Source organism: Acanthisitta chloris, unplaced genomic scaffold (assembly GCF_000695815.1).
Source record: "Acanthisitta chloris isolate BGI_N310 unplaced genomic scaffold, ASM69581v1 scaffold12934, whole genome shotgun sequence".
NCBI lineage: Eukaryota > Metazoa > Chordata > Aves > Passeriformes > Acanthisittidae > Acanthisitta > Acanthisitta chloris.
In genome coordinates, this window is record NW_008671055.1 from 31,015 (window position 1) to 45,190 (window position 14,176).

Genomic DNA, 14,176 nt, shown 5'->3' on the forward strand with positions numbered 1-14,176 from the left:
TCAAGGTCCTCAGAACTGTATGAGCTATGAGGCAAGTTGAAAAGATGAATTCATTTATTACAGTATGAGCTTTGATTTCCCAGCCTGGAAAAGTGGATTCCCTGAAACTCCCTGAGCTTGCTCTGTGCCAGAGAAAGATCAGATCTCTGTGGCAAGTCAAGTTTGCTTATAATCAGGACTTGCTGCAGTGGTTACTAATGCAGCTCTAGCTGCTGCTTTTTGGCACTTCTGTTCCTCAGCCCATGCAGGTACCTGGTGGTCCCTGTCACCTGGGAGGATCTGCTGGGCAGGGCTGCAAGGTCAGAATGGGAACACTGGGATTTCTCCTGGACTAGATAATTGATTATTTTTTTCCCCATATGTGTGTCAGAATTCTGGATGCAAATAGGCATTGCTTGTTTAAACATTAAAAGATCATTATTCTGCTAGAGGTTTTGGAAATACATGGATTAAAGGCTCTTGAAGAACATTTTTTAAAACCTGTAATTTACTCAGAATTAACAAATTCTGTAAGCTTGGGATTTATTAATTGTGTTAATCAAGTTTCCAGGTTGTTTTTTATGTTAAGTACAGATTAAGATATTACAGGTGAACTCATGACTCCTCTGAAAGTCTTGCTGACTGCACAGGAGTCTAAAACCAGTTCAGAAAATTCAGTAAGTTTGTCTGGTCAACTTGTGATGGTGGATTTATGTTAAAGGGAATTTTCTTCCCAATTGAACACAGGGATGGAGTAAATTCCTAAGCACTTAGTCATCTAAATATGTCAGTGAGATTGAAAACTTTCTCTGTGTTGTGGGTCAAGATGAAAATACATCAGCAAAGACAATGTACAAACAGAAGACCCAAATTAGATTATTAGGTTAAGGATTTCAAATAGGTCTAGGTTGCTTCGTATAATATTTCACATTTTAAAAAGTACTAAATCATTCACAGCTGATTATTTCTTGCAAACAGGGTTTCTGATTTTGCAGATGCAAAGCTGACAGTCTTTTTTTCTCTCTGACAGATGGGGATGGACAAAGTGAACATTTATTACCAGTGTGTGAAGATGAAACATGTCAAAGAAGTGCCATCTACCTAACTAAGCTGGGGCTGGATCAGGTAATGTGAGTCTGGAATAGCAAAGACAAAGGAAAATACTGCACTTAACAAAATAATATGAAATAGAAAATTATCTTTCAGGAAAGTAATGAAACTTCCTCACCTGTAATGGCTGAATATAAGAGACTTTGACTTATTTCTTTATGTATTAAAATGTGGGTTTGGTGGAAGGGGTTGGATCCCTAGAATTCTTCGTGATGGATCATTCTGCCCAAGAAAATGATGGATGCTTCTGAGGAGTCACTTCTTGAGTGCAAACCACTGTGCTCTAAGCACCCTAACTGCCCCATCCCGAGATGAAAAACAAGGCTTGTGTCAAGAGTTGGAAACAGATCTAATTAATTCACATAGGCTTCTTTAGTTTAACTGAGGGAGTTATTTTAGAGTAAAAATACACACATCAAGCTGAACCAGCCCACACCTCTTACCCCTTATCTCCACTGTGTCTTCGCATGTTACTAACAAAGCAAATTTCCAAGTGGCACACAGAGACTTGTTTAGGCTGTGTATCTTCAGTATGGGGTGTCTATTAAAGTGTTGCAGGTTCATTTGGCCACAGCACTACCTGGTTTGAGAGGCATGGTCATAATTCATGGAATATAGTTCTGTATCTGCACTTACTTAAGTGTGTGATAATCTGTTCTAAGTATTCACAGTGCCCTGATTTGAGCCTCCTGATCTTGCCAGCTCTGTAATTAGCAATGCATGTTTTGCTGTGCACAGTGTTGGGTTGGGTGTGGGTTGTTGGGTTTTTGGGTTGATTTGGATTTTGTTTTCACATTCATTCCCTTTAAGCACAGAATGCAAACAATAGAGGATGGCATTGCTGGATGCACAGTGTTACAGCAGGGTTGGAGTTATGGGCCATAGCCTGTGGATAAAGCAAGTGGGTGCTCAATTCATGATACTTGCATTGCTTTCTGATCCATGGAGAGAGCAGAGGCTCTGGCTAAGCCTTTACACTGGTCAACACAGCTGCTCTTCAGCTCTGAATTCAGTTCCTTACTCTTGATAAGATAAGGCATTTTTCTGCTCAAGTAAATTTGAGACAAATACTCTAAATTGAAGTAATTTCCCTGTAAAAAACGAATCCCCCTCAAGCATCACTGCAAGACACAGAGCTGTTAGTTACTGGGGAGTAACAGGTGAGTGGGCAGTGCTGAGGCTCTGGGAGCTGTTGGTCCTGGTGTTTTAGAAGGAAATGATGCACTGGCGACAGAAGAAGGTGTGGGTCAATTTGCAAACATCCAGATTTTTCCAGGGTCTGTTACTGTAACCTGCTCTGAAGTAACATTGCATGTAGACTGTTTTTATCTTCCTTCATTATTTCGTTTTGTTGATAAACTCACTACCAATGCATCAGATATTTAACCTATGTTTAATTTGTTTACTCAATTTAGCAATTTCACTGTGTAGTTTCAAGTTGAAAATAATTTCCCAGATAATCATCTTTGAGATAAAAATTTGCAGCTAAATATTATGACTTCAATAAGTGAAGAATCCAAGAGATTCTCACCCTGCTAGAAAAAAAATATATTAAAAAGTATGAAGACTTAACCAGAAACTTTAAACCCATTTTCCCTCTATATTTTTAGACTGACTTATTAATCAAAAATGGCAGTAACAAATGGCATGCAGTAATGACTTGTTCTGGCCTAACCTTTTTAAAGAATGCCATCTAGAATCCTCTTCCCTTGCACTTTTCTGGAGGTGATGGAACTTTTTAAACGTTTTTCTGTTCTGAAACAGTGGAAAGTACCAGTACCTTCATCCATACATCTGCAGCCTGTCCAGGATGTAGCTTTCTTCCTTTGGATAGAAATCTATTCAAAACTGTTAATTCCCAGATTTATTTGGAAGTGAAATGTTTAATTTCACTGGGTTTGGTCTTTGTGAGCTCAAGTGTCTCAGTGTCCAGCTTTGAATAGCTTAATCTTCATGAGAAATGATAAATGTAAACTTTGTGGCAACAGACTGGAATAAATTCCTTTTGTGTGTTTAATTGCTTGACAATCTGAGGGAAGTAATAAGGAGCTGTTGTAGTGCAGAATGTGTTTCAGCCAGGGGGTGGTATCCCCTGTGGAACAGGTGGGTAATGATAAGGAATCTGGGGGAAACTGGGAGATTGAAGTCTGTTATTGGAAAAGCAGAAGATGCTCTATGTCCATTGTCTCTGTTCAGGTTTGCTGTAGGGTTTGGGGATTGATTTTGTTGGGTTAAGAGCATAGCAAAGAATTCTTGATTTCAGAATTGATTTTTTTTAAAGGAACTTACTGATGACAGATCTGAAAGATCACAAATGACAGTCCTACAAAAAATATTTTGCCTCCTGTATCTGGACCTGGTTCTGTCCTTGCTGCTTGTTTGTTGCAGCACTCGGTGAAGCCACACGTAGAACAGTTAATACAGTTCCAGGGCAGTGTGTGATGCTTTGGGATGAGATGGATAACAATGGGAAATACACATCTGTACCATTCCTGGTTCTACATGTTATGCTTCAGAGGGACATGCAATGGCATGGCAGGATTAGGAGGTGTCCCAGTAAGGTCTTGTCTGTCAGTATTTCTCTCATGGTTGTTTCTCAGTGCATTTCTCATTACACCTGTGGCCTCACTGTATGGCTCCTAGAAAGACAGGCCAGCCTGGGAGAATTATTTCAAGGATAATCTTTCACCATAGCTTTTAATTTATGTGATGATTTGTTCTTTGTAAGTATTAGAAATATTTAGGAAAAACTTGCTTCTTTCAGAGAGTGGAGCAGAAGTCAATGGTGGAGCAGAAGTAAAGGCCAACAAAATACAAGTGACTTAAGGAGATACAAACCTGGTAATGTGTTAAAATAATGTGAATGTTTCCATAGCAACAGCAGAATTGCTGTGGATCTGAAGCAGAATTCTGTCTGCTGTTTCAGATTGTGGCAGGTGTTAGGACACCTCAGACTTGTCTAAACTCACCTGCAGTAGCTACAGTCCAATCTGGGAAATATTTCAAAGTCCCTGATACTGTTTATTGTAGGAACTCTAGATACTGTGATATTCTTAGAGATGACTAATCTTTCCTTTAATTTTGCCAAGTGCTCAGTATGATTTTTCATTTGTTTCCCGAGGCAAAGAGTATTATTTCAGTCCCATCATTTGAGAGTTTCTTTGTGGGCTTGATGATTCTTATAACCTTTCTCTGTACAATAGAAAGGTTATAGCTTTATTCCTCTTGGCAATCTAGCAGCTCTGAAGTAGGACACAGCAGTTCATCCTACAGCAAACCACAGATCTTTGTGGCATCATTCTCTAGGCTGGAGAGGAACGTGGCAGCATTGATTATTGGCTGCATTTGGTCAGTGACACAAGTTATTCCTCATTCCAAAGTGGGGAGTGTGTTTAGCTACTGTAATTCTCTTAAATCTCAGATTCTGCAGGATCCTCTCATCATGTCTGAGTTGCTCATCTTTCTCAAAGCAGCCGTGGAGCTGTGAGCATTGAAAACATGACTCTTACTGCTTTGGTTACTTGGTGCTATGAGTCTAAATCAGTGCTCTTCTGGGATTTCAACATCCTAAGTTAATGGTGCAACATGCAGTATTTTACTTAGTTTATTTTTATGCTGTAGTGGCTGCTGAAATGTGTAAGAGATTCAGGTGACCTTTGTATGCACTGAAAGCCTTAATAAGCATCCTGGAGTCACTGGAGTTGTTTTTAGATGCAGCTGAACTACAATGCACACATACAGAGACAGGGAGCCCAGGGCAAAGGTCTCCTGTTGCTGTGGGCAGGATTGAGCCCTTTTTCAGCTCAGTGGGGTGAGTTTTAAACTTCTCTCAAATACCCAAGATCTTTTTCAAAAGGAAGAAGATGCTGTTTGCACAGGGCAGTAAAGCATTCTCATTTCTACTTGTTGAAAAACAAATGTTTGAAGAGTTTTTACAAACAAATTTTCCAGCACTTTAAGTATTTTTCAGTTTTTAGCCTACAAAATCATTAATTGAAGGGTCAGAAATGGCTATATAAATGTTTTAAGTAATTATATTAGTGATGCTGTGCCATAGAATTTAACAGGGAAGAAGTAAATCTGACTGACTGAATTTTGTGTGTTCATTTAAAATTTCTTTTAGAAACACTCATTCTGTTTTTCAGTCTTTTTTCATCTGAGCTATGTAGCAGAAATCATATGATCAGAAAACTGGAAAAAATAGCTTTGTGTGTCCTCATTGTACCCACCTATTTCTATCTTAGAGAGAAAGAAAAAAATTAGGTTCAGTCTTTTCCTATTAAAATAGTACAGCGAACATGAAGCTTAAAGTCATTGTCTGGATTATCAAACACAAAAGAAGTAGGAGATTTATATTGTTGACAAACAGTTTCTTTTTTTGCTTCCTGTACTGACATACATGTCCTGAGGCACGTGAACAATTAATCCTGTATTGCATTACACAACACTGCAGCTCATGCTGGAAATACATAGAATGAGCTGCTCTGAATTTGAGCTGAGTTGCATATGGTGCTGGAACCAAACTAGGCTGATGTTTTATTTTGTTACACACCTGCTCTTAGAAAATGTCCCACTGAGGTTTGGTGGGATGGATGGATCTGACTCCATCACATATGGTGCTGATGCTTCCTAGCAATAGGTGATGTTTGGCTTATCTATTGTTTTATGTCTCATTCTAGACCTTAGGATTGCAAAATTGCCTTCTCTGAATCACTCTGAATAGAGCAAAAAGAGAATACAAATTCCTATTTGTGTCTAAAAATTCATGTTTAATTTTGTTTCCCTAAGATTGTGTTGCTATACATGGGAACATTTAGGAAGTATATGATGGATATAATTGGATTTCACTGCGATGACTGTGTGAATGGTACCATGGAAAGTAAAAGCTATATTATATTTCATGGTTCTGATTTCAATCAGTGTTTTTGAAAATTACAGTATTTTGCAATAATATTGTCTCATCTGTCTCCTGCATGACAAATAAATGCTGAGAAATTTAATCCTTGGAGAAATTTCTCTCGGGTTAAGAGTCTTTGTCTTGTTTTCTATTCCTGAGATTATACCAAACCTTCAGCAACTAAGAGTAACTCAGTAGTGTGTGTGCTATGGGGTGTGAGGGTCCTAGTCTGTTAAATTCCACCTCTGACTCTTCAGTGAGTGTTGTAGATCATCTCTGCAGCTGAGATCTCATTGCTTACCCAGGAACACGCAGTGTGTTCAGTGTCTGGCAGAACTGTTCAGGCTTTTATGCTATCTGTGATACCCAGACAAAACTGACCTGAGTCACTTTAACAATTTTGGGCCTGTCCAACAGGCAGTGGCTGTGTGTTATCCCAAGGGACCAGTTGAGTCCCACCAGGGTTGCCATGGGGCAGGAATGTTGTTGGTGACTGGACTGCATTAGTGAGGGAATCTTCCCGTGGCAGAAAATGTTACTGTCATGGATCTCTTTCTGCTGCCTGAAATAGCTAAATTAAGGCTGGGATGAGAGACATGTAAGACTTGTTAAGTGCTTTTGATGTTGGTGATAGTGATCCTTTAAGGTGTCACCCTTCTGTCCTCTCCAAGGCATTGATGGTGAGTTGACATAGAAAATTACTCTTGATTTTAAAATGGCACTGAATTTTTCTGTAGCATTGAAATGTTAGCCCTGGTGCTTCAGCTTCATACTAACTTGCAAAATTACTTTGATTTTAATTAAGATAAATTCCCATTTAGCACCTCTGCAGCGCTTTGGAAAGTGAGTGCAGATGCATTCTGTTTCTTGTCCTGGAGAAATTATACTTTGCATTTCTTTTGTACTTTGAGTTTGATACTTTAATCTTAATTTCTTATCAAGCAGTTCAGTATCTGGTGCTGCTGGGGAGATAGGAGGGGAATTGAAGCTCTTGAACTTCTAAATATCCATGAATAATAGAATCATTCAGGCTGAAATGAACCTAAGGAGACCCAGCCCCCTGCTTTGAGCAGGAGCAGAGCTGAATTCAGGTCATGTTGTTTAGAGCTTTGTCCAGTCAGACTTTGGAAACCCCCAAGGACAGAGATCCTGTAGCTTCTCAGGGCTCTCTCCTAGTTTAATTTATCTCTAGTCAAAACTTCCTGTGTGTCAGTCTTGTGACATTTTCTCTTGCTCTCCTGTCACGTATCACAGCAGAGAGCTTGGCTCCTTCCTCTCAGCTATCTCCTGCAGGCACTGGGAGGTTGTTACAGGTCCCTTTAGCTCTTCTGTTCTCCAGGCTGATCAGACCCTGTGCCCTGTCCTCTGAGTAAATAATGACTCGGTGCCTCCCCCTTGGTGACCCTTCTCTCAGCACACACAGTATTCTCAAACCTTTGGTGAGCCATGGGGCACAAAACTGGACACAGAATCCAGATGAAAACAAACAAGTTAACTCGTCATTCCAATGTTAGTTCTAACTAACACTCCACAGGTCCTTTATTCTTACACCCTTAACTATTTTTTCCTGTTCTAAAATAATTTAGTGCACAGAAAATTGCTTCAAATGAATTTTTTCATTTGGTGGCAGAGTTAGGAAATTACCCTTATTTCCTCTTTGGAAATTTATAAATGACTAAAAATCCTGGTGCAGTGAAGACTTGTCAGCTGGTTTAAATAGCATTACATTGTTTGAATGAAGAAAATGGATTGCTTTATTTAGCTGCTCTTTTTTTTTTTTTTTGTTTTGTTTTCTTTTACAGTGGATTCCAGTCTTGCAAGACTTCAGAAATAAAGACACAGTCTGGGGCTTTGTACCATATCAAAATGACAAATCTTCAGCAGAAATTTCATTTCCAATTACACTTCATATTGGAGATTACAACATGGATGGATACCCAGATGCTCTTGCTATACTGAAGAACACTTCTGGAAGGTAGAGTACATGAACCCAGAAATAAAAGCCATCAGATGCATGTTCACTCCTCAGTCATACAAATGACTAACTTCAGTGCATCTCATTCATTTTATCTAGTGAACAAGACTTTTGATTTCTGCTGTTTCCCTCAGAAGAAAATCATGCATTTACGTGCTGCATTCAGAATGCAGAATTGTATAGGCTCAAACTGTGGCTCTCAGTGGGGAACTCACCAGGGACTGGAGCATGAGGCAGCATTTTAGGCACTCCTCCCAGATTAGAGGAGCTGATTCTTTCCCTTTCCTTTCCCCAGTCATCCTCTGTCAAATCCTGCCTGCAGCTTTCAGCGTTGACAGGAACACTCTGTGAGGAGCTGGGGACCCTGTTCTGTGCTGTCACAGGGTTGAGCACTGATTGGTGACTGCTGAAAAATGCAGTAGTGTTTGCTCCTTTTGAGAACCAGGAACTTTAGCTACACTTAACAATTTACCAATGGTTTTCATATTGTCCAGATTTAAGGTAAAATAAACACACAAATCCCCCAAAAAGAAGCTCCTAACCCTTCCTGTTAAATTTGTCAACTTGTCAGTGTCATCTTCCAGGTATTTTTTGTTTATTTTTTCTTCACTGCCTGCTTTCCCAATACTTTGTGTGCTACCATCTGGTGTTAGGTGGGAGAGGGCAGGTGGGGCTGCTCCCAGGGAGGCTGAGATTGGTGATCCACATAGCAGCTGACCCGAGTAGGTGTGTGGCCACAGGGTGAGCAGAGCCAGCTGAGCATAGCTGTAGGCAGCTCTCACTTGGCACCTGGTGATGACACTGCTGGCACGTCCTTATCTTTACCTTCAAGTGAAGCAGCATGTTTTCGTGTGAACATCCTTTTCCTTGACAGTAGGAATGATGAATAGACTTGTTTACTTCTAAGAAAAACTTAAAAGAGCTCTAGAGAGCGTGATGCCAGTGACTGTCAGGACAGACAGGTTATGTGCAGCATGCTGTGCCCTCACTGGAGTCTGTCTGATGCTGCACAAGTGACTTTTCCAGCATCTGAAGAGATGTAAGGTTATCTGTGCTATTCCCTTTTTTCTTCCTCATGTCGTCACTTGTAAAACATGTTTTAACCAATACCTTATGGAGTCTTAATGTATTCCTCACTGGGACCTGTGACAAATACTTGCACTAGTGCATTACAAGGCAAAATAAGTCTCTCTTACAGGTGTATTTATTACCTTCCTCTGCGTGATTTTGGATGAGCTTGGGTGCAGCTTCCTAGCTTGAATTAATAGTAAGGAAAAGACCCGAGGAGCTCACTTTGATACTGCAGACAGTATATGTAAGAGAACTGGGTGCTGAAGTCCAAGAAGTCAATTCAGATCTTCTAGTGGTTGCCTAAACATGAGTCAGCCACTGACACTGCTGGGTTAGAGTTCTTCAGATACTGACACATAGCCAAGAATGACCCGGTTTGAAGAGGAACGTGCTTGTGTTCAGCCTACATGATGTGATTCAGAGGCAAGGCTGAGCAGCTGAGCTCTGTGTCTACCTCTGAGCCCTGAAATAAACCAGCAGAGCAGCTGTTTACATTCAGATGTGGCAGACAAGGAGGGAACACTGGTACTGCCCAGAACTTGCAGAGGTGAAGTTAAACCACTCAGGCCCTGAGTGCCAGGTTTGCCACTCCATAGCCTTCCTCCTCAGCTGGGAGTTTGCATCTTCTGTTCAGTCATTGACTAAAGACTGCAAACAGCCTAGAGAGCAGACTAGAACCAGAAATACTGTGACATCTAAACTGTGAAGTTGTTGTCTTTGGTTTTACTTAAGCCCCAGAAATCTCGTGGTTTGAGCTGTACTATAGGCAGCTACCTTCTGGTGTGTATCCTGGTAGCCAGTGCACTTCAGAAGGACTGTGAGGAGATTTGTGGAGTTCAGAAATGAATTTAAAGTTATTTTTATCTCTGAAGATTCTTAGGAGCCTCTGTCCTGTGTAAAATTTTGGCACCTAAAACAGGTAGTAGTTTGTCAATGGTTACTGCTGCAGGAGCCCTGGAAGTTGCCTGTGTCTCGTTGCAGTGAAATCCTGTGACACACTTTGATCTATCTCTGCTCTCTTTGCCTCTGAAATTGTTGCTTATTCAGTTGGGTGCATTTAAAATTGTTTTGAAACTTGACGTCGAAGTTGAGTGACACAGCAAGGCACAAGGACTGAAGGTAGTGGCAGATGATTTGACAAGTTATTAAAAGGGAAGTTCAGAAGGCTGAGCAAGTCTAGCAAAATCAAAGTAACCTAAAAATCAAGAAATGTATTGCAAGCTAACATTGTATATATCCAGGATCTGTAGGAAAGTAACAGAAACTCAATTCCTGCTTTGGGATGGGAATGAAAGTCGTTTTTTTCACTCACTGTGAAATGTCACTTTCAATATTAATTCATTGTTTTTGAGAGATTTAAGCAAATACTTCCTTTTAAAACGTGTAACTGGGTCACAGATTGAGGAGAACTGAAACAGTGTGGGAATTGAATTAAAAGCTTTCCTTAAATTAGAGCAAATTAAAATGAAAACCTTATTTAATCGATTTTAAACACTTCTGGATCAAGCTGTTTATTTCTTTCTCTGAAGCCTTTCATGCTACATCTACACATCTGATTTCAGTGATTGATTACTGTGATTAAATGATAAAAGCATTTTGGTAAACTCTTGACCTCAATCTGTGCCTTTGCCTAGGAGCCTGCTCTCCAGTGCTGTCAGCAGCATCAAGAAATTAAAGGAGGCAGAAACAGTTCTGTTGGGCTGAAAATATATATACCAATACATGATAATGGGAGAAAAGGATTCAAATCACTTCTGTGCTTCCATCACCATTCAGAAAAGCACTCTCAGAGCAAATCCTTACAAATACCTGCAAAAGGCTGCACTGAAGCTGTGTTAGTTGGGCATAACGTTGGCTCTGTGTCCTGCAGAAGATGATGAATAGCTTCAGGTGTGCTCAGAGCTGTTGTAAGACTGCAGTGTTTCATCTCCTGCCATATCCCTTTGATTTCAAATAACAGTGTGTAATATTCTGACAGCATGGAGATGTTCCTTACCAGCAACAGCAGAAAAAGGCAATCTCACTTGTGGGTTTAAGTGTTGTGGGGTTTGAACACAGAGACTCAATAAATTCCAGCAGGTGAAGATGCTAAATTCACAGTAGATTCTTACATATTTATCTGTTCAGTATCAATTCTTTTAACTCCTGACCTGAGTCAAAACCTGCACATTGGAACTTGAGTCCACAGATTTTTTTTTACCTTCAGGCTGGATACATACCTGAATTCTGTATTAGAAATTGTGTGTGTGTATAGAATTATAATAGGTGGAGGGATTTTATCAGAGTTATTAATTGGTTCATCTGTACTTCCTGTCGTACCTGAATGTATTGATGTTTCCACGTGCTGGTTTTAAATTGACTCTGGTGACATGGAAAGTGTAAGGACTGTGTGTGAGTTTATAAACACCTCTCTCTCCCCCATCTAATTAGATGAACCAAAATTTGTTTAACACTTGTTTCCAATTAGATGCTAATAATTGGCATCTTGCATTGCAAACATGTAATCTAAGGATTTCCAATTCTGCCTTTATTCAGAGTGGGTGTTTTTCTCTGGTAAGGTTGGAAATGCATTATGTGTCTGACACTGGTGATAAATAACAGCAAAGTGTGAAACTTGGAGATAAAAACCAACTGGATATGGACAGCTGAGTGAAAAACTTTGGGGTGTAATAGGCTTCTAGAAAGCTTTCTAGGTGTTCACACTCAATTTTAAATTATGTATTAATCCTCTATATGGAAGGACCAAATTATCTCTTCCTAAATCATTGCTACTTGTCAGAAGTAAGATTTCTTTTAAATGTAGGATTGATGAGCACCTTGTAATTGGGCAAATCTAAAAAACCAGAGGCCAATTCAATTATTCTGAACATCTGGAGTAAGATATTACTCATTTGGATGTCCCCAGCAGAACCGTAAATGAAGTAGCCTAAAACTGACAGCATGAGAGATGTGTGAAATTAGCAGTAAATATTTAATTCTAATTGCAAAGAAATGTGTTAAAATTAAGCTGAGAGAAGTCTTCAGTCTTTCTTGGGTGTTAAGCCGTGCTTAGAATGATTCAGCTGCATTGAATTTGCCTTTGCTGTGTGGATGACTTTGGTCAAAAGGTTCCCAATTGCAGACAGCTCTGTACTTTGGGGTGAAGTTGTGCAGGAGTGCACAGTTTAGCTGCCACTCTGTATTGGTGTGTAAACCCAAATATTTGAAGTGCTGCAAGCAGCACATTAAGGGCAATATGCTCATCTCAGTTCAGAGTTCTTTTGCTCTGTCTCTTGTCAGTATTTAAGCTGAATTTGTTTGGTATGGACTGAGACACATTTAAGTAGCACTTCAGCACTGATTTTTTTAAGGTTTTACCATTACAGCAGTGTCTGTTACAGGCTTTCAGGGACATACTTTTGTCATTTTAAGGATGCAGATGATTATATTTGTTACAGGGAGATTTTTTTTCTCATGGTAAACCTTTAAAATCTGGTTCCAAATAACAGGAAGATCATAAACTTGCTCTTATTAATTGTAGTATGGAGTAGACACTTTGGTTCTAGGGATCTTGTGCATTAAATGCCTAAGTCATGCAGGGACTCAACTGGCAGCACATAGGCTAAATCCGGATGTCAGGAGGAGTTTTGGGAAAGAACTGAACAGCTGAGGAGGCAGCAAAAAGCTGATTGCTCTTCCCTCTGCAAACAGTAAGGCCCTGCAGCTGTCCCTGTTGCTGCAGCAAGACCTATACCCCAAGATCTCCTCCCATGCTGAGATGGAGCACATGGGACAGGGGACACTACATGTGTGAATGAATTTATTTCCTCTACAGGATCTCTCTTCTATACTGCATTTCTTGGGACTTCAGCATGTTTTAGGGTTTGAGATTGTGTCTATCCATGCACAAGGATTATAGTTTAGACTCAAACAATGCTTTGTATGCAGAGTGTGATGCAAGCTTGACAGTCTTTTGTCTCTTACACAGTTATCATCTAAATAATTTCTGGCAGTTTAAAAAAAATCTGAATTGAGAGAGAGCATCTTTGTGAAACTTTCTCCAAATTTTAAAAAACTATGTGTCAAGATGATGAAAAAAAGAAATTGAAACCATTTGCTTAGCTCAGATTGTCACTTTGTCTTACGGTTGGCTGTTCTGATACTTAGGTAATACATGAAATAAATGAGCTTAGAATATACTTAAGAATTTCAAGTCAGGATCATGAGTTCTCTGATACTGAGATTGCAAGATTTCCTTATTTCATTTTGGCCATGGTTTAGTTCAAGTAATTTTCCCAAGGAGAAATGCTGGTGGGTGTGCATGTGTGTGAGTGCATCCTGCAGGCACTGGATGCTGTCAGGGTACAGAAACCCACCTTGCTGTGCCTGTGTGGAACAGCAGTGTGTTCAAGGTGACCCTGAAGAAAGGGTTTGGCCACTGCCCTGGGCTCTGACACGCTTAGCTAGCTCTGCAGAACACTGCTCTGCCTCCTGGCTCTGCCCCCACAAAGACAGGAGAAGCTTCATCTGTTTCCATTGCCAAGGCAGTGATGGATTCTAGCAGGCTCCCAGGATACAAACCTGCCCAAACCTGGACTCCTGGTTGGTAAAGTCCCAAGGTGTTGGCAGGTGAGGTAGCACTGATGCAGTGCCAGAGGCTGTACAGTGCTGCGAGTCCTCAGGGTGTGAGCATTGTCTCCCACTGACCTCCAGGCACCCATTGGGAATGCTCTTCAGGAGGAGATTTTTCTACACTCAACCTGGTACTCTGCTTGGTTTCTCATTTCAGTATTGCAGCCTTTGTGTCTGGATTCATTCTATGGCAGCAAATGCCCAGTTGGGTTTGTCTTGCCCTGTTTTACTGCATTAGCAGACTGGGCTTTGTGGCTTATGTTTCACTCTGAGACAGTGGAGAACAGACCAGTGAGATTTGGTGTAACCTTCCATTTGTCTAAAACATCATGCAGTGTGTAAGACAATTTATTAATGGAGCTGGGATGAGAAGAGTGTCATAAGGAAAAAGCATGGACTCTTTTTAAATATATAGTGTGTAAGTCAAAGGACTGTGGAGGGATTAAGGAAAACGGCAGATAAGTGCACTTGTACTTACTTCAGAATAAAGTAAAGATATGTCCAGTCCTTTGAGTGGATGGTTAATTCAATTT

At 40.2% G+C, this 14,176-nt stretch overlaps 1 protein-coding gene across 1 annotated transcript in view; it reads left to right on the forward strand.

The window, feature by feature from the left end:
* ITFG1 (integrin alpha FG-GAP repeat containing 1) overlaps positions 1-14,176 on the forward strand; it is a gene marked incomplete at its 5' end in the record, with an annotated part of 63,601 nt that overhangs the window by 27,907 nt on the left and 21,518 nt on the right. The window contains 2 exons of the mRNA XM_009073953.1: positions 1,010-1,104; positions 7,789-7,961. Coding sequence (XP_009072201.1) covers positions 1,010-1,104; positions 7,789-7,961 — 268 coding nt within the window. The remainder of the gene's footprint in view (positions 1-1,009; positions 1,105-7,788; positions 7,962-14,176) is intronic.